Source organism: Hevea brasiliensis, chromosome 3 (genome assembly GCF_030052815.1).
Source record: "Hevea brasiliensis isolate MT/VB/25A 57/8 chromosome 3, ASM3005281v1, whole genome shotgun sequence".
NCBI classification, from domain to species: domain Eukaryota; kingdom Viridiplantae; phylum Streptophyta; class Magnoliopsida; order Malpighiales; family Euphorbiaceae; genus Hevea; species Hevea brasiliensis.
This window is the reverse complement of record NC_079495.1, coordinates 97,573,717-97,595,574: the sequence shown is the minus strand read 5'-3', so window position 1 is coordinate 97,595,574 and position 21,858 is coordinate 97,573,717. Positions and strand designations below refer to the sequence as shown.

Here is a 21,858-nt window from a genome sequence, read left to right as displayed (position 1 = left end):
CAGGAAGCGGCTTCCGCCCGAGCTCAACTTTCATTCGCCCAAAACTACATAGCTGAAATTGAGGGGCTGATGAAGTTCTAAGAGGATAAATTGGCCAAACAGGCTCATGTTCTTGAGGAAGCTCGGGCGCTCTGAGCCGTTGATGTCGCACGCCTCACTGAAGAGCTCAGAGCAAAAGAAGAAGAGGCAGTGATGAGGGAGGCCGGGGCTCATGTGAATGCCCATGGGGATCTTTTGGCCGAGCTCAAGAAGCGTTATCCCGAGGAGGACTTCTCCTGGATGGTGGATCTGGCTCCCCAAGACGAAGAGGATAGCGAGGAGAAGACTGAGGGTGATAGAGAGGGTGAACGCAATGTAGAACAGGCTGGGGGTGATCCTCCAGCCGAATGACTTGTATTTTTTATTTTGAAATGAAATGAAGTTCTTTCTTTTGTTTAATGACTTGAGGAGATCGGAAAGAATCTAAGTTGTACAAGTGCCTAACTGTCTGAACCAATTAGAACATCAAACTTAAAAGTGATTATTAATCCAAGTATAAGAGGTCGGAAAAACATTGTGAGCATGAGATCGGCTGAGAACAAACACCGAACGAGACTTAAGATTATTAAAATTGGAAACCTGATTTAAACACTTACACTACAAGAAAAAAGGATATTTGAAACCGAATATTCGGTTTCAAATCAGTGAAAATCGGTTTCTAAATACATTTAGAAACCGATTTGAAACCGAAATATTCAGTTTTAAATCATAGTTTCTAAATAAATTTGAAACGGAAAATGGCGTCCGCTTTCAAATTCTGAATCTATTTTCAAACCACTATTCCGTTTCAAATTTAGAAACCACATATATTCGGTTTCAAATTCCGCTTTAATTTAAAAAGCGATATTTCGTTTCAATTTTTTGAAACAGAAATTGTTTCAAATCGGTTTCTAAATTCAAACCGATCCTTGTGTTATTGGATTAGAAACGGAAAAATTCGCTTTTAATCCGCTTTCAAATTACTAGTAGAAAATTTTTATTTTTTATTTAATATATTATTTCTGTATTGAAGCATATAATATAATATTAATTTTAAATGCTCAATATCATAATATTTATAATATCGGCTATCAAATATCAAATATCAGTCAATATTATATATAAATATGATGTGAAGGGTTATGACAATAATATACTGTATGGAAAAATAAAATATCATAATAACAAAAAAACAAGCTACTTGTCATCAACAAGATAATCACTCATCAACACTATCAGCCTCTCTACCATCATCTTGATGAGTCGCATGTGGAGTTGGGGCTGTAAACTGCGTACCCTGCATCATTTGTGCCATCATGTTTTGCATCATTTGTTGCATGAGCTCATCCGATGTCCGCCACGTTGTCTATATCTCTCCTCTAGCATCAACTCGCGTTGTCGATCTCTCTCCTCCATTGCAACCAAACTATCCTTGAGCGTTGCAATAGTCTGATGCAATTGTTGAATCTCTTCCTCCATTGCCTCTGACTGAGCACAATAGGATGCAGTAGAAGATGATCCATGTGATGAGCTAGGGTAAAAAATTGATGCTTGAGATCCAATGCCATAAACCCTGTTCTTCTTCTCCCCCCCCACAACTTGATAATATAGTGCGACCTCATCTACAATAGGAGGGTCACTGCACCCCTCTTGTGGTTGAGACGACTGCTCCTTAAGCGCCAAAAATGCATCCTGCATAAGTCAATACACATATTTTAAATTTATTTTTCTTGGCAATTGAATAAACAAACTCACTTATTCATTTTTTTCATATAATTGAAAGACATAAAATACTTGTTCACTTACCTTAATTGATTGCGCTCGTGAATCAACCATATCGGAGGTGCCTTTCCTAGTGTGGGTCTTATGGAAAAGTTCATAAGGAAAAGGTCTTCGGCCAAGCTGGGCTTCCTGAAAAGATATAATGATTTTAGTGATGTTTATAATAATGTTCGATTATTTGCTACTAATATGTAGACAGACAATAACAAAACTAGTAAATATGAAATCATTACCATCCTATAGTAAATATGAAATCATTACCATTCTATCTGCGTGAGTAGCATGTGAAACCAACCCCTGTGTGTCTAGAGATGCCCGCCTAACTCACCCTATCTCACTACAACGGTTAGCAGTGAATTGATGGCTCTTGGCTTTAAACTCTGGGCTACTCCATGCCTCCTTCCATTTTTGCATTGTACTATTAGGCACGATGACCTTGGATTTTCCTTTCCTGACATTGCACATTAGGGCCTTATAGCGCTCTGACCTTACGCCCAAGCTTCATTTACTTGTTGAGTCACATCTTGCCAATCATAGTATTTCTAGTATAAAATAAATAAAAATTAAGACAGTTGTATTAGTATGATAATATTTTAGAAAAAAATTGACAGCATTTCCCCTTAATTTTGGACAATCCAACCTAGTTATTAGGTATTAATTGCACCTGTTAAAAACACTTCATATATTCTCAACAATAAATAACATCCACCCCAACTATAACAACTCACAACAATATATATTTTCAATATCACACAAGCTGTACATATAGATCATTTAAGCATTAATATACTTCAATTGTGTTCTTTTACATTAATTCACAAATTCTCATCACTTAAATGATATTTATTCATAACATTCTTTTTTGAGGTTTCATAAACTATGCAAATTAGTTATCTGATAGCTAATATTTAAATATTTATTTTATTACTTGAAATTCATCCCAAGAAACTCTTTTGTTTCAGCGTGATAGTTTTCCAACAAGGCCCCTCTGGGTCCATCCTCTCCTTGAAGATATTCTTCATCTTCTTAGCACATTCCTCGATGGATGTAACTGCATAAAAGAAAGACAGCAAATATATTGATTTTATGTAAATGTAGAAACACAAGATTTCAATTCCCAATGATATGTAATACCAAATCATAGATAAAGTTAATTAATTTTAAATACTTACGTGCCATTAATGAGCTTTATTCTTTTCTTTCTTCCAAATGTAGTGAGTGATAGGCCATCCATCGATGATATTGGTGCTGCCCCAACTGAATAACCTTCATGACCAGAGGTTGATCCAATTGCAGGCTCAGAAGATGGGGTAATAGGTGGTGGCGGTGGAGGTGGAGGTGTAGCTCGATGCTGTGTTGAAGCAGTAGACCCTCTCGGATCCGTGCCGACCTCCCGGTGGATCGTGAAGGAACTCGAGGTGACCACTGTAGATTGGTCTAGTTGATCATTGGGCTCATCCTGCATGTAATCGCCTTTGACCGTGAATGACCCAACAAACCTCCCTGCGATCGTTGCCTCGCATCTGCATAAATAATTGTATTAATTAGTTAGCTTCATTCAACTTATGATACATAATAGATGAAATTAGTTAGAGTTTATACTTCAAGTTTAGAAATATAAATTCATTAAGAGAAATACCTAATTCTAATTAGTATCACTATCATATACATCATCGCATTCCTCATCACTTTCTGAGTCCAATTCAAGCTCTTCTTCATCTTCAACATCCTCTTCATTAATTTCAACTAGTACACCGTTTTGATCATTCAAGTATTGTTGTTGATCATCATCATCGTCAATTTGAATCAAAGGGACTTCCATTTCATCTTCTTGAAATGGTTCTTCCCGTGCAGGGGGGGTTGTGACATTCACTTGCTCAGGAAGATCAATAACAGATCTCGCTTTGATTTTGAACACAGCCCACCAATCATCCTTGTCACGTTTTAAGCTTGGATATATGGAATAATTCACCTGAGCAGCTTGGATAGCAAGAACAAATGGTTCATACTTATTGAAGGATCTTTTATGATTAATATCCACAAGCTTATATTTTGGATGAATCTTTGTTCCCACATTTGGTGTTGGATCAAACCAATCACATTTAAACAATACAGTTCTTTTGATTGGTAATCCAGGGTACTCCAATCGTAGCACTTCAATTAATTGTCCATAGTAGTCACTTTCATTAGTACTGTAATTAGTCCCCTTGATACATACCCCATCGCTCATCGTTGCCTATGCGAACCATAACCTTTAGTGTGAAATTTATAACCATTAACTACATAACTATTGTAGCACATAACACTTCTTAATGGACCCTTTGATAGATCCTTTAAAAACTGGCTTGATATATTGTTGGAGGGATTGTGAACATATTTATTGAACCACTTATCAAATTCACGCTCTAGTTTCTCATCAACTTATTCATCATTGATATTTGGATTGGCCATGTGTAACTCATTAACAAAAATGCTGCACACAATGAAAATAGTTAATTACATGTTTGGAATCAATAATGGCATTGCAACAATTATAATAATTGAATATTAGAAAAACTTACTCAATGTACGGTTTTACTTCTATACAATTCAACAAGATGTACATTTGTGCTGCTTGAAATTCTTGTTCTGTGAGATATCTAACCTTTCCTTTTCAGTGGCCTCACCTAATGAGTGAAAATTGATAGATTCCTAGATGTTCATCCATATGCTCGATCAGTATCATCATTGCGTGGAACCTTCGATGCCTTGTGTTGACATGGGGTTCAAAATAATGAGCGCAGAATGACGATGCTTCTTCAACTAAATATGCATTGCATATGGAACCTTCCACTTTGGCTTTATTTTTCACATTATTTTTTAACTTCCTAAGGTACCTGTACCATTTACTATTTAGTCACAACAAATTTTCATTTTTCCATGTAATGATAGTATACAACAATACATTAAACTAGTTACCTCTCAAATGGATACATCCACCGATATTGCACAGGACCAGCAATCCATGCTTCATAAGCCAAATGCACTGGGAGGTGTTCCATGGAGTCAAAGAAACTTGGAGGGAATATACGCTCTAGTTTACATAATATAATAGGAATCTCTTCATTGAGCTGTAACATGGCTTCTTCTCTAAGTGTTGTTGAAGTTAACTCTCTAAAGAAATTGCTCAATTCGGTCAATGCTTGCCACACATTTTTTGGAAGCAATTCCCTAAATGCTATTGGGAGTAATCTTTGCATAAAGACATGACAATCATGGCTTTTCATCCCAAACAACTTTAGTTTTCGCATGTCTATACACCTACCCATGTTTGTCACATAACCATCTGGGAATCTAAGATTTTTAAGCCATTCACACAACACTGCTTTTGATTGTTTGTCTAATGTGTAACATGCTTTAGGATACTTTCTGTTGCCATATCCTCTCTAACTCAGTGTCCGTGACAAAACTCTTTCAAATCTTCCCTTGATTTTGCATTGTCCTTCGTCTTCCCTTCAACATTCATCACGATTAAAAATATTTTCAAATACATTTTTCTCTATATGCATGACATCCGTTGTGGCGAAGCATGTTAGTACTCCAATATGGCAAATCCCAAAAATGCTCCGTCTCTTCCAACCCGTGTTTTGCTTTGCAATCGTTATTCTCATCTGCACCCATATCTGTGACACACATTAATCCTAGATGTTCTATTTGTTCTAAAATTTCTCACGAGATAGAATGGGGAGCACTTTTTGTAACTGTCTTGTTCTTTCTAAAAGCAATTTTATTCCGTCAAAGGATGGTTAGCTGGTAAGAATTTACTGATTGTCAAACCATGATTGTTTACCACCCTTTGTCAATGTGAATGCATCGAATCGTCCCTACAATATGGACAAGCGCTTGCTCATTGTGCTCCAACCGGACAACATTGAATATGCAGGGAAATCACTTATTGTCCATAATAACGCAACCCTCATATTAAAATTATTCTTCTTTGATGCATCATATGTCTCAACTCCAACTTCCCACAACTGTTTCAACTCTGCAATAAGGGGCTGTAAGTACACATCCAATTTGTCTTTTGGGTTTCTCGGACCAGGAACTATTACCGTTAGGAACATATACTCTTCCTTCATACATAACCAAGGAGGCAAATTGTAAGGAGTGACAATGACTGGCCAAGATGAATATTGTTGTCCAGACTGACCGAATGGTTGAAACCCATCGGTGCACAGTCCTAGCCTTACATTCCTAACCTCAGTAGCAAATGAAGGATGTGTTTTATTAAAATGCTTCCATGCAGTTGCATCTGAACAATGACACATTACCCCATCTTCATGGTCATGCTCAGCATGCCATCTCATTTCTTTTGCTGTTGCATTCGAAGCATATAATCTTTGCAATCTCTGTGTGAGAGGAAAGTAGTACATTTTCTTATGTGGCACATTGGTTTGAAAATTAGAAGAGCCTCGACTATGTCGTTTGAACCGTGGATGGTCACAAATTTGCGATTCGTTAACTCACTATCTTCACCAATATAACATACATCCATTAGTACAACAATGAATCTTCTCAATGTAGGCCCAATGCTTGAACCAACTTCTTCAGATCAGTAAAAGTTTTCGTCATTAAATTTTCTTCCGTTAACTCCTATTTCATAAGTTGACAAATGTCATCAAAACACCTTTCTTACATATGATGTTCTGCCTTGATGTTCAACATCCTTGCAACAACTGATATCTGCGAATTGCTTTCACAACCCGCCACACCTCTTGATTAGCGACTTGTAACATGTCATACAATTTTTGAGTGATGGATTTGGAGGCTCCTCCATTACATCTGAAAGAAATCAGACTCCGCATCCATTACCATTTGCTCATAGGTATTGCTTGTGCTATTATCAACCTCTTGAATGACTCCGCTATCATAACATTTATGTTTTGACTATCAATATCACTTGTGCGGGGTTCCCCATGTAAAATCCATTTATAATAATATGGCACAAATCCATGCTTCATCAAATGTAACCGAATTGTATTCTCATCGGCATAATTACGATTCTGACACTTTCGATGATTACATGGACACTTCGCTTATCCCCATCCATCCACTCGGATGTTGCTTAGCAAATGTTATGAATTGTTCAATACCTTCTATGAATTCGAGGTCAATAGACCATCTTTTAACCTAGCATACATCCATCTCCGATCTGATCCCATTTTGCTAATAGCTGTGTAATAATTAAGTGAATATTAGTAATGATATGTCATATATCAGAATTACATCATATCCCCAATCATGCTTTGAAAGGTAAGGCCCTAACCCAATTAGAATTGTATCATCTCTACCAATAACAGACAGATAATGACATGTCATATGTTTGTAAAAATTCCAGCAGGATCTCCCATTAGTTCTCAAAGTGCACAACATAAAATTTGCACCCAGAGAACAATGAGAGATGTTACAAAATTTCTACAAATAGAAAAAATTATCACCTCAAAAATTGATATGCATGCATCTACAAATTAAAACGCCATATTAAAATATTACTTACCTGTGTGATACTGAAAGCAACGGACAAAATAACGAGAGATAGTGACCAAAAGAGAATGAGACAGACTGTAGTTCCAAAAAAAAAAAAAAAGAAATTCTGTCAGTAAATTCTTGTATAAAATTTAACACCTCAAAGTAAATAAATAAATAAATATAGTGTAATTATAAATATAGTGTAATTTACAATCACATGGACGACTCACGTGTAAGCTAAGATCCCTGAGAGAGGCCGGACCTAATAATTTTCACCCTCTGTTGTTTACTTAGCTGGGCACCACACCAATGCAGTAAAATTAATACTCGTATTTATTTTGAAAGAAAAATTGATACTTAAAAATTTTCTCTCTCAATCATTAAAAAAGAAAAAAAAATTTATAACTATTAAGATTACTAATTTATAATAAATTTAATTTAACCAAATAAGTTAACTTTATTGGCAAGAAAGAAAATAAACGGCCAGGACCTTATTTTTAGTCAATGGGAAATGACTGTACGCATCCTCTTTGGTTGCTCCAAATCAAGGGGGAAATTATTGCATGAAGTCAGTGTACAATGACGTAGTGCCCTAACCTGTAAGATTAAGACACAGGGGTAAAAACTGCTTTGAAAAAACTGCTTTGAAAAAGGAAAAACAAACTGTGTTTACAATTATCCATTAGAATTTTGAATAAAAAAATTAATTAGTTAATAATTGATGTGTATTCATTTTATTGGTTTTTACACCACATCATATGCATGACATGGTAAGATATAAATTTAATTAAAATTTAAATTAAGATATAAATTTAGAGACAGCTCTATTATTATAAAATTAAATTTCATTGATAAAATATTTATTATATATTTTATTTCATATATATAATAGGAATCTATCCAAGTCGTTTATCATTAATTAATTCCCTTCTAGTTTATTAGATTAATGTAAATAATGAATTGATTCTCAAAAAGCTGTGCATAGAATTTATGAGAGTGACGTTTTGGGAGAGTGACATTTCATGAGACTAGCTTGTATTAAAAAGTCAGGCATAGAATTTACAAGGAATCAAAGATTATGAATTTTACTTCTTCAAGTGTTTGCAGAGTTTTAATGTCTTACTATGCTACTGGTGAGCTCAAGTTTTGTGATGGGACTTCTAAAGAGAATGGAACTCAAACTTGGTTAGAAGTCACATAAGAAACAAGCAGTTTAAGTAAGGAACCATATAAATGCATTCAACTAATGCACACTAGAAACTGAGCAATTTGTTTGACATTGTAGGCATATAATTATAATCATAAGCAAATGTCAAAGAAACATGTATTCTTTTTGTCTGTGGATGATTTCTGCTTAAGAGGAAACTTGTTCCGTCTTTTGTGTGCAAATCGAGGGTTTTATGATGTCTATTAATGTTGCTATATGGAGTTGTAATGTATTTCATCTTCACATTGGTCTGAATATTTGAGGTCCGAAGAATTGATGAGGAGATTGAAATGCTGCATCGCAAACTGAAGAACATAGAAGAAGGTATAGCTTTTGGTGGAAAGAGGACAAAGATTGCAAGATCTCAAGGGAAGAAGATTCAAATAACCATTGAACAAGAAAGATCAAGGTGGAATACAATCTCTATTAGATTGTTCTTTTTATGTCTTCTTTTAACCATACATCTCTGGACGTTATTCCACTTTGTAACTTAACTGATACAGGATATTAGGGAACTTGTCATGGGCTTACTTGCAACATCATGATTATGGTTTGGTGAACGACATTACAGTAAGTTTTGTTCTTCACTCAAATATAACTTGTGAAACTATTAAGTTTAATCTAAATGTAATAGGCTAATTTTCATTAAAAAATATATTTTGCAGAAAGCTCATCCTTGGAGCCAGATAAGAACAAGCGGTGCAACTTGGCAATCTGCTTGCTGCATATGAACAGAATTCCTGAAGCAAAATCTCTGCTTCAGGCTGTAAGTGATTCATGTGGACACAAACAGATGGACGATTCCTATGCTAAATCTTTTGAGCGAGCTGTTGAGATGCTGACTGAATTAGAGTCAAAATCAGTGTTAACGCCAATTGGAGAGGACAAGCTGAAAGAAGTTGTTACCTCTACTGAAGGAGGTCGCGATCATTGATCAGAAAATTAACAAATCCATTAGCTTATAGATGAGAAACTTTACCAAGTCAAGGACATTAATAAGTGCTTTAATTCCACTTTCGTCCATGGAAAAAATATGCTCTTCTACCCATTTACCGAGAACCAAATCCAGCTCCAGGAACCCTCTTTGCCTGCTCCTATACAACAGCCTAAAACCAGAGACCACAAAACAAGAATATTAGTCCGTATAGGGAATACACAGCCAAAAATCTTGAAGGGACCAAATATAAGGGAAATGAAAGGATAGAAACCTGTTAAACAAACGCCTTTTGCTTTCTTCGTTGGAGAGATCAACATCTAACAATCGCGTCTCATTATCATTAAGAGTTGAATAACGTGAAAACAAACCATACTGAGACCTGGGAGAAAATTACACACAAAAATTCAATCAAACAAATGTTCTATTTCGATCAAATCAATATATCGAATTGTAAAGGAAAATTAGGTGGAAACCTAAAAGAGGATTCTCTGATAATGGCGGAGAAAGGAGTAATCGAGGTCCGGCAGGCTGTGGTGGAGGAATTGACAACACTATAAGCGTTGATAAGAGCTCTTCTCAAGCTCTTCTCAACACTATAAGCCCTAACTACAATATGATAACAGTGGTCCACATAGAGTATAGGAGAAAACAAAAGAGTAAACGCAGAAAGAAGGAATAAAAAAAAAACAAATAAACAAAAAAAGAGAGTGAGAGAGAGGGAAATAGAAAATTACAGGAGCTTCACTTGAAAATAGAGGTAAAAATGCACAAAATTTGAACGATGAGCTTCGTGAAGGAATGCAACAGCAAGCTTGACAGCAAGACACTCGTTCAACTGAGGGCGTCGCGTCTAGGAGTGATCAAAACTTTAAGAAGCAAGGGGCGGCAATGAAGAACAGAGGAGCGTTTTAGGTTTGTTAAGGTCACCTATCCTTAAAACTACGTAGTTTTATGTAATTTAGCACTCTCATTTAAAAAAAAAATTTCTATTTTATTTGTTATTTTATAAAATTATGAAAATATTAATTATTTTTTAACTTTACTTTAATTATTATTATTCTCAATATATTTATTTTTTTCACATATTTTTACATTTCAATGATATTATAAAGAAATTTTAATTAATTTTTAATATTATTTTTATAAAAATATTTATCCAATAATTTTTTAATTCTTATAAAAAATTTTAAAAATTATTGACATAGAATGGAGCTAGTATTAAATTAGTATTTACTTGTAAATATTTTTTTATTTTTATAAATATAATTAATTATTGATTTAAATTATTTTAATAGCGTAAGTTTATGAAAGACATTTCTCTAGAATAGTATAAAAAATTAATATAGTTGAAAAAAAATTAATATAATATATATATTTGAAATTAAATTATCCCCTATAGTTTTATGAAAATAAAATTAATATAATTCTATATAATTAAAATTAAAATTAAATAAAAATAATTAGATAACACTTTAATTTTTGAAACCGAAAGCTATCGGTTTCTAAATATAACTAAAAGAATTAGAAACCGATATAAATCGGTTCCTAATTTATTTTAAAATTTCATTGATTTTGAAACCGACAGAATTCGGTTTCTAACTTTACTTTAAAATTTATTAAATCAAATATATAATCGATAAATTTTGAAACCAAAAGTTATCAGTTTCTAAGCATCATTGAAGTATTTAGAAACCGATAATAATCGGTTTCTATTTTGAAAATTTAGTAAATAATATAGAAATTATAAATATAATTAGAGAACAATTTAATATTTGAAACCGAAAGCAATCGGTTTCTAAATTACTTTCAAGTAGAAACCGACATAAATCGGTTTCTAAATATAATAAAAGAAAATAGAAACCGATAGGAATCGGTTTCTAACGTTTTAAGTAAAATTTGAAACCGAAAACAATCGATTTCTAAATTTATTGAGTAATTAGAAACCGAAAGGAATCGGTTTCTATTTTATTTTAAAATTTAGTAAATAAAATAGAAATTACATTACTTTTGAAACCGATATAAATCGGTTTCTAAATTTTCAGGTAATTAGAAACCGATATTAATCGGTTCCTAATTTATCCTTAAAATTTAATAAATAAAATTAATGATTAGATTTATTTTGAAACCGAAATAAATCGGTTTCTAAATATAACAAAGGAAAATTGAAACCGATAGGATTCGATTTCTATACAGACTTTAATTTTTAGTAAATAAAATGGAAATTATATGAATGTTGAAACCGATACGAATCGGTTTCTAAATATAAACAGATAATACTTTTATTTTGAAACCGAATTAAATCGGTTTCTAAATTAAAGTGAAAGAAATTAGGAACCGATATATTCGGTTTCTAATATGACAAATATTAGAAACGGAAAATTATTCGGTTTCAAAAATCGATTTGTAATCGGTTTATAAACAGTTGCTAAATTTGCCATCAAAATGTTCTTCATAATTTAGAAACCGACGAGTTTCCGTTTCTAATTTCGGTTTCTAATCAGTTGCTATTTGGTTTTTAATGTATTTAAGTTGTTTTACCAGATTTCCGTTTCAAAATCCGTTTCAAATTATAAACCGATATAAATCCGTTTCTAAATTCGGTTTCTATTCTGATATTTTCTTGTAGTGTTAGGATCGGAAGCATCATTAAACCGGATTAAAGCCTTAACTTGATTATCCATAAAATTTTAAAAGGGAGATTTGAAATAAAATTGGATGGCACAAAGACCTAATGTTGGTTTGATTTCGCTTGACGAGAGATCGAAAATGTGACTAATTGGCCAAGAGGCTTAATAATTGATTCAATTGATCGGTAAGGATTTGAGCGATACAGAAACTTGATATTGGTTCGGTTTCGTTGGAGAGAGATCGGAAATGTGATCGTCTTGCAAAGAGACTTAGGGTCGGTTTAGATCCCCATGAAGAGAGACCGGAAATGAATGGAGACTTGGTGATAGGGATCGATTTCACAGTTTATTAATTTCGGGGATCGACCAAAATATGGTGTCGACAGCTGCCCCTCTTTACATAATTTCTATCGAAGGAAAAAAAAAAAATTCCGTGTACGAATTATGTAAAGATTCAGACCCATATTTTGGACGACTTAAAATTTTGAAACTCAAATTTAAAGTTAGGAAACTAAAACCCACTGAGGTCGGCGACCCAGAGGTTAATAACAGGAATTTAAATGCTGAAAAATTAAAATCAACTTAGATCAAGGAACCAGAGGTTGATAACAGAAGTTTAAATGCTGGAAAATTAAAATCAACTTAGATTAAGGAATCAGAGGTTGATGACGGAAATTTAAATGCTAAAAATTAAAATCAACTTAGATCAAGGAACCAGAGGTTGATGACGGAAATTTAAATGCTAGAAAATTAAAATCAACTTAGATCAAGGAACCAGAGGTTGATGACGGAAATTTAAATGCTGAAAATTAAAATCAACTTAGATCAAGGAACCAGAGGTTGATGACGGAAATTTAAATGCTGGAAAATTAAAATCAACTTAGATCAAGGAACCAAAGGTTGATGATGAAAATTTAAATGCTGAAAATTTATAATCAACTTAGATCAAGGAACCAGAGGTTGATGACGGAGATTTAAATACTGAAAAATTATAATCAACTTAGATCAAGGAACCAGAGGTTGATGACGGAGATTTAAATGCTAAAAATTAAAATCAACTTAGATCAAGGAACCAGAGGTTGATGACGGAAATTTAAATGCTAGAAAATTAAAATCAACTTAGATCAAGGAACCAGAGGTTGATAACAGAAATTTAAATGCTAAAAATTAAAAATGCTCACAAAATAAGCCTAACCTGACACAAGAAGTTCTTCCGCGACAGAGTGTACTTAACAGGATCCCGAAGGTCAACGATTAATGGAGGACGAGTTACAAGACTTGAGCTACAACTTCCTTTTCCTTACTCACTTCTGCGGATGCCCCTTTTCTGCTCTCGACTTTCCTCCGGTTTTGTGGAAAGCGTTCTTGCAGGTTTTCACTTTCCCTTCCGTTCATCCAACTAGAAGCGCCCTTTCGAGTTTTCACCTCTAGTTTTTTTTTTTTTGGCTATCGATCATCACCTGCAAGTTTCTTAGCAAAATACACGAGGTTATCAACATCTAAATCCTAATTTTATAACAAAATTTTAACAAATTAATAGCGCATAGAAAACAGCATTAGAGTGTGAATATATGAGAAAGACAAAGCAAAAAGATAAATTAAAATGCGAAGAAGATAGATCAAAGTGAAAGGATGGCTTTATTATGGCTTTGAGAAACAAAGGTACAATTTCAAAGAAAAAGGGTACAAGGATAGATCTCACAGATTTCTTGTAGTTAGCTTTGAAGTCTCTTAACTGCCATTATTTCAAGTACTCTGTTAACGAAGATTCATGCCGTGATGGTTTATTTTTCGTTCCTTGGTCCCATGTCTTCCTCCTTATTCTTCCACTTTCTGGTTCTAAGGGCGCCCTTTCGGGTTTTCACCCTTAGATTTTATTTTGTTTTTTTTTTTTTGCTCGCTCTTTCAGGGTGCCCTTTCGGGTTTTTACCCTTCACTCATTTTACAAAAAGTGCCATTCCGGGTTTTCGCCTCTTCACGCATTTTGCTAGGGGCGCCCTTTCGGGTTTTCACCCCTACCCTTTTTTTTTCTTCTTTTTTTTTTTAGGCATAATATCTCCGGACAGTGTCGGCATTCATGGGTCTTGGGAATTCTTCACCATCCATACGGGACAAGATTAGGACCCCACCAGAAAATTCCCTTTTGATCACATAGGGTCCTTCATATGTTGGTGTCCATTTACCCCGGGCATCATTTTGATTCGGAAGCACCTTTTTCAAGACTAGATCCTCGGGTTGAAATTCACATGGGCGAACGCCTTTGTTAAATGCCCAAGCCATTCTTCTCTGGTATAACTGCCCATGACATGCTGCCGCTAGCCTTTTCTCGTCTAGCAAATTTAATTGGTCGAACCTTGACTGGATCCACTCTGACTCATCAATCCCTGATTCCTTCAGAATTCTTAAGGAAGGAATTTCCACTTCAATAGGTAATACAGCTTCCATCCCGTAAACTAGTGAGTATGGGGTTGCCCCAGTTGACGTTCTTACGGAAGTCCGGTATGCGTGAAGGGCGTAGGGAAGCATATCATGCCAATCTCTATAGATGACTGTCATTTTCCGAATTATTCTCTTGAGATTTTTATTTGCAGCTTCTACTACTCCATTCATCTGGGGGCGATAAGGTGAGGAATTGAGATGTCGGATCTTGTATTGCTCACATAATCTTTGGATCTTCGGACCATTCAAATTCTTGGTGTTATCAGTGACGATCTCACTGGGGAGGCGTGTCGGCAGATAATATTATTTCGGAGGAACTTGAGAGCCATGTCTTATGATTCAACATGTAGTGTTTAAGTCGATTTGCCGCCCAGGCTAATGCGCAACAAGTTTTCTCTAGGAATGAATACCTTGACTTGCAATCATTGAACTTCTTGCTCAGGTAATAGATAGCCCTCTCTCTTCGACCGGTATCGTTATGTTGTCCCAAAACACATCCCATTGAATTCTATTGGACAGCCATGTATAGAATCAATGATCTTCCTGCCACCGGAGGAACCAATATCTGCGGGTTTGACAGATACTGCTTAATTTTCTCGAAAGCCTCTTGACAAACCGAATCCCATTGAGTGGTGTTGTTCTTTCGGAGTAGTCTAAAGATAGGCTCAGCTTTAGCGGTGAGGTTGGAAATAAATCTCGAGATTTAGTTCAGCTTCCTCAGGAAACTGCGTACCTCCCTTTCTGTCTTTGGGGATGGCATCTCTTGGATAGCTCGAACTTTGTCTGGATCTACTTCTATTCCCTTCTCACTCACTATGAATCCCAACAATTTCCCAAATTTAGCTCCGAACACACATTTGGCAGGGTTCAATTTTAGCTGATACTTCCTGAGTCTCTCGAATACTTTTCTTAGCACCTGCACATGGCTTTCTCCTTCCCTGGATTTGATGATCATATCATACACGTACACCTCCACTTCTTTGTGCATCATATCGTGGAATAATGTGACCATAGCACGTTGGTAGGTAGCGCCTGCATTCTTTAAGCCAAATGGCATGACCCGATAACAGAATACCCCCCACTGAGTGACAAAAGCGGTTTTCTCCTTATCCTGTTCATCCATGGGGATTTGATTATACCCGGATGCTCCATCGATACATGAACATCTGCCCAATCCTGCGGTATTGTCTACTAGCACGTCTATGTGCGGGAGAGGGAAGTCATCTTTCAAGCTTGCTTTGTTAAGATCCCTGTAATCAACGCAAACCCTAACTCTTCCGTCTTTCTTCATTACCGGGACAATGTTAGCTATCCATTGAGGATATTTGACTACTTCTAGAAACCCAGCATCATACTGCTTTTTGACTTCATCCCTGACTTTGAGCAGCGTGTCAGGGTTCATTCTTCTCAGCTTCTGCTTTACCGGGATCGTTCCGGGAATTAGGGGAATCTTGTGTGTCACAATCTGGGGGTCTAAGCCGGTCATATCATCATAGCTCCATGAAAATACGTCCGGGAATTCTTTGAGCAGACTGACCATATCTTCTAATTCTGCACTCTCCACAACTTTAAGTTCTCTTTTTATTTCTTCTGTGCCAAAATTCACGGTGTGCGTTTCATCCCTGTAAGGTACCAGGGAAGGTTCATCTCTTTCATCCCTTTCTTCTACGAGTTCCTCCTCAGAATCACTTGAAGCAATGGCAGTTATGGGGATTTTAAAATTAACCAGAGGAATTTCTGAGTCTATTGGATTATTAGGTGTTAATTGATGAATGGTCCTGAAGAAATGAAAGCGGAATATATTACGAAAATGGCAAAACAAGGAAAAGAGAATTGGATGTAAAAATGCGCTATTAATCCATTAATATTTGCATCATAAGAAAAGGGTCCATTTACAGTATTACACTTGTCACTATGGACAAAATGATCAAGCGTTGATAACCAAAAGTACTTTACTCGAAATTGAGTACAGGAATGTCCTCTGCCGTCCAGTTGTCCAGTTCTTGCCCTTCAGCTATTGGCGAGACTAGAGCTTCATACAAGGAATCGAGATGGATGACATCAATGGATGGTTCATCGGGTGATTCTTTAGTTTTCGTTGGATTTTCAATAACCGGCTTGGTGAAAACCTCTGTAATTTTCAGGACTACCTTCATTTTCCCGATCTTCTGATCAAATCTCTGATCCCGAAGCATACTTCTCATCCAGAATCGTCCATCCATGAGGGCGTCTTTCTCATAACCCAAACCACAATGACCAAACTTTTGGATAGCTGGTATAGGTTCGACAATCCCCTATAATGTAGCGCCTAACCCTTTGCCCATCTCATACCCATTCTTCAGCATCACCTTCGCTACCATAGCTGTAGCCCCTTCATTCCTGGAGGTGGTTTCTTGTAATTCAAGAGCATGGAAAGAGCTTTCCAATGATTCCTCAGCTGCTTCCACATAAGGAAGTGATTGCGGCTTGGTGACCAGCATGGCCTCCTCCCCCTTCACAGTGATGATCCTGCCATCCATGATGTACTTAATTTTCTGATGCAGGGTTAAAGGTACGGCATTTGCTGAATGGATCCAAGGTCTTCCTAGCAACATAGTGTATGCAGGTTCAATGTTCATCACTTGGAACGTGACATTGAAAGCGCATACACCGATTTGGAGTGGCAGGTCAGTGTCTCCCAATGCCTCTCTTCTCGTGCCGTCAAAAGCTCTTACCACCATAGCACTTTGACGCATGTTCGACGGGTCGACTGGCAGCCTAGCCAAGGTGGCATTAGGCAAGACGTTGAGCGCGGATCCATTGTCAATGAGGAACTTGGCAACTATGCAACCTTTACACTTCACCGTTACATGTAGAGCTTTAATGTGCTTTAAGCCTGCAGGGTCTATTTCTTCTTCTGAGAAAGTGACAAAACTGGATGCCTGAATTTGCCCCACTATCTTCTCGAATTGCCCCGGTGTGATGTCGGGGTTTACGAAGGCCTTACCTAGGATCCTCTGCAAGGCTTGGCGATGCACCTCTGAACTCAAAATCAGTGACAGCAGTGAAATTCGAGCAGGTGTCTTTCTTAACTGTTCAACATGATCGTACTCACTTTGCTTCATTATCTGAAGCAACATCTCCTCCTCTTTGTTTGATCTGGTAAGTTCTCCTCTCTCTTCTTTCTTAACCTCCTCTTCCGTATTCTCTGGTGGCTCTCCCATTTTTACTTTCCCTTTCTTCTTTTCCTTTTCTTCACTCCCGTAACATCTCCCACTTCGGGTTATAAACTCAACTTCTTGCTCAAGTGGGGAGGATTTTGTGGTAGTGACGGGCTGCGGGTTTGATTGGGGAGTAGCATTGCTAGAGGGTCCAACATAAGTCATCTTGAAGTGTTCATGAGGAGTAAAGCACGGTTTAGGAGGTGCTGAGGGTGAAGCAAAGCTAGGAGCCGGTGTATTGCTCAATGCTCCTTGAGTGAAAACTTGGAAGTTATAGTGCCACGGTACAGCATGGGTGTTCGTGACTAGGAGCTGGGGCCAGATTCGGATAATTGTTACTAGTGGTGATGATGCTGGGGCAGAGAAGGTCATTTTGTGGTTAGAGGTAGAGGCATTCTGACCGAACCGGGCTGTATTTACGCCGCCCTCCATTTTTGATCTTGCTTGGCATCTTAAGACTTTGAGGGACAGCAAGTTCTGAACCTCTTGTTTGAATTCCTCACAATTTTGCAGCTCATGGTTAGTCGCTCTTACGTGTAGGGCATCCGTATTGTCTTGTGTTCGGCGTTTGAGGGTAGAGGTATCCTTCCCTTATTGCTGTTGTAAAAATTTCCTCAAAGTGAGGAATCAGTTGATCTACCTCCAAGGTTGACCCTTCTTCTTCCAAATCTATCATATTCGCACTATTGCCCGTACCATGATTGGGCAATGGGGTTTGAGGTGACATTGGGGAGGGAGCCATTCCCTTCGATTTTCAACCACCCGTTTCTAATTAGAGCGTGCACCCTTCCCCTGAGTGCTCCACAATTATCAGTAGAGTGCCCCTGTGCCCCTCCATGATACTCGCATCGGGCACCGGCATCATACCACCTGGGATATGGTGGCTGAATTGGGTCAAGGGGAATCGGCACTATTTGATTTATACTGACAAGGTATCGGTATATTTCGCTGAGTGGGAGGGGAAGAGGTGGATCAGGGTTTCTTGGTAGTCTTGGGTTATTTTGGGGTGGTCTGGGTTGAGTGGGTTGAGGAGGTGGTCTGGGCTGGTAAGTTGACGGTGGCGGATATTGTGGGCATGGGTGAGGATAATTTGGGAGAGGGGGTGGAACATTTGCAATGGTTGGGCCATGAGGGGGAGGATATAGCCGGTAGTTATTTGGAGGTAATGAAAATTGGGTGTTCTGTCGGGTGATGGAATGCACATCACCCTCTTTTTTCTTGCCAAAACTAGCAGTTTTCTTTGCAGGATTCTCAGTTAACTCCTGCAGTCGTCCCATCCTTAAGTTAGCTTCTATCCTCTCGCCAGCTTGGATGATATCCGAGAAACTATTGGAGGTGTTCCTAATCATCAGATTGAAATAAGGTGCCTTCAACGTCTCAATGAACAGAGAGCATAGTTCATTGTCAGTCACCGGAGGATATACTTCTGCGGCTTTCTCTCTCCATCTCTGGGCATATTCTTTGAAACTTTCCCTGTCTCTCTGCACCAGGTTTTGGAGATCTCTCCTTGTGGGGGCAACGTCGCAGTTGAACTTGTATTGTTTCAGGAATGCGTCAGCCAAATCTTTCCAGGAGCGTAATTTGCTCTTGTCTAACTGAATACACCACCTCAAGGCTACCCCGGAGAGACTCTCGTGAAAGAAGTGAACCAGGAGTCTATCGTCTTCCGTCAGGGAAGACATTTTAGCGATATAAGTGGCCAAGTGAATGCGAGGGTCTGAATTCCCGGTGTATTTGTCGAAGTCCGGGACCTTGAACTTAGGTGGCACCACCACATCAGGCACCAATCTTAGTGACGCCACATCAACTGAACCATACATGTTCAGTCCCTCTATCGCTCTTAATCTCTCTTCTAGAGCGGACAACTTCTCATTTTCTCTCGTCTTATTTTCCCCTCCTACTGCATGAAATACTCCCCCAGTCGGGAAATGAGGGCCGGAATGAACCGGAGGGATCAGGATTAAAGGGTATGGCTCTGCATTTGGGACAGTCGGGTAATGGGAGAAAGGTGGGTCATTATTCAGGAGATCCGGATTGACGGTGATTGTCGGATCCGGGATAGGTGGCTAAAATGTGAAAGAGGTTGAAGCATGATGAGAATCAACCGTTGTAGAAGGTGGGGGAGGTAGTGGTAAGTTAGGCTCTGACGTAGGCTTATTATGGGACATCTCTCTCATTAGTCTCATGAGCTCTGAGACCTGGTCTTTTAACTCGGACACTTGTCCTTGTAGGTTCTGGACTTGTTCCTGGTCTTCCATTAGCCTTCTTGTTCGTGACCTTGTTAAGTACACTCGTCTGGGTTGAACTGTGTGTCTGGTCAAGCTTGCTTTGTTTGAAGCAATGTTGATTTTCTGTAGGAAGTAAAAAGTTTTTAATGAATTTCGAATTTTGTAAAAAATTAAAGGTCCTGGTTTGAACAAAGGATACAGTGGCATCTGAGAGCCAAAAATGAAATCTGCAGAAGAATAATTGCATCAATTTTATCATGGCATCATTCGATAGTCCGACGGTGAATGACTGGATTGAATGAGCATCTAATACCTGTCCATATGGCCCATCCAATTTTTTGCATAACCCTAGCGAGGGGGTTCATACGGGAGTCATACTATTCATTCGCAATTTTGCTAGACAATGGCCCAAAGTTGTTCCATTAATCGAACAATTCATACATGGCATTCTTTACATTGGCCTAGGCTCAGGGAGACTCTTTATAATGTGATGACATTTCCTAAGATATACATATAGCCTTTCTTCTTGTCTAGCGGGGTTGAATACCCTCAGGGCATACTCAGATTCAGGTAAGAGTTCTTGTTTCCCCTGTGCTATCATTCTCTCCAGCTAATCAACATTTTCTTTTAGCTCTTGATAGAGGGTGGCTTGTCTCTCTTTTTCCTTTCTTTCTTTAGCGCATTCTCTCAGGATATCATTGATAAGCTGTGCTTGCTCCTTCAGTTCAAGCTTCTTCTTTTTGCTTTCTTATTTATACTCCTCCATGAGTATCTCCTGGTATTTCATTTTCCCTTGAAGCTTGCCATTCTGTACTTTTGCTTCTTTCATTGTAGCTTGGAGAGAGCTCTTTTCCTCTTCCCACCGCATTTCTTGTTTCTCAAACTCTGTCTTTTCGACCCTTACTTCTTCCCTTAACCTTTTTACTTTTATTTTGAAGATCTGCTGTTGGTCCTCCAACTGTCTTATTCGTTCTTGTAATTATCGATTTTCGGTATCTGCCTTTTGTAGAGAGTCAGCCAAACGAGCACTAGCTTCCTCTGAAAGGATGTTTCGACGAGGGTCACTACCTTCGAATTTGGCTGGATTTGCAGTTAGGTGTCCTTCATCCCTGCCAGCCCTCCATTTAAGATAATCGCCTGTGACACTCAGACTTTTAGGCGACCTTTCCATCATAGTGATGTTTTCCCAGGATTTGCGAGCTACTTTCAACTCTTCTTCACTATCGAGCTCATGATAGAAATGACCTTGGTGGTATTCTTCAATACTGATTGCGGACTGAGTTGAACCGAACTGCCTCATTACTAATGCTGGCATGTAACTTGTGTGTCCTGTCACTCCAATTAGGGACAATGAACGATTACCCCCTGTGCTGAACAAAATGGGTTGACCCGACGTCCACAATTTCTTCCAACAATAGTTATGGCTGTTGAAGCTCAGAATCTGCTCTTGCCATTGCAGCTCATCCTTTGGGCTGATTACTAATTTGGTCATCTTCTCGATAAGAGGCTGGTCAAGATACCAAGTTAACCCCTTTGTCTCTATAGGACACATGTGACTGACGATCCAGAGGTGCAACAAATGAGAACAACACTTGATGGACCCCTTGCCTTATCGTCAACAGTAAGAGTCAATAAAGTCTCTGCAAGAATTAACGTTATCGGGTTAACTCTCTATTTCTCTACTGCCCAGAATATCTCCACAACGCTGCCGGTTATAATTCCCGGAGACCATGGGAACAAGATCAAGCCATAGATCCCCAAAGCAAGTGCCAATGAAGCTTGCTCCCATTGTTCATCCTGGATGTATCGATCTAACCACTTCCTGAGGTAAGTCCAATACCATCCATGCATGTTTCCTTTGACAGTTTCCCTTGCCTTTGCTTCTTCCGGGGGAATTCCCAACATGTGTGCG

General features: G+C 37.8%; 1 protein-coding gene across 1 annotated transcript; it reads right to left on the bottom strand.

Annotated features, from left to right (window-relative positions):
* Nucleotides 1-1,156: 1,156 nt before the first annotated feature.
* On the bottom strand, nt 1,157-21,117 carry LOC110667511 (uncharacterized). The gene is made up of 5 exons (XM_058143371.1): nt 20,947-21,117; nt 10,187-10,302; nt 9,724-9,831; nt 9,495-9,621; nt 1,157-1,710 (listed from the first exon to the last, which is right to left on the bottom strand). The coding sequence occupies exons 1-5, from the start codon at nt 21,115-21,117 to the stop codon at nt 1,345-1,347; spliced, it is 888 nt and encodes a 295-aa protein (XP_057999354.1). The 3' UTR covers nt 1,157-1,344.
* Nucleotides 21,118-21,858: the final 741 nt, after the last annotated feature.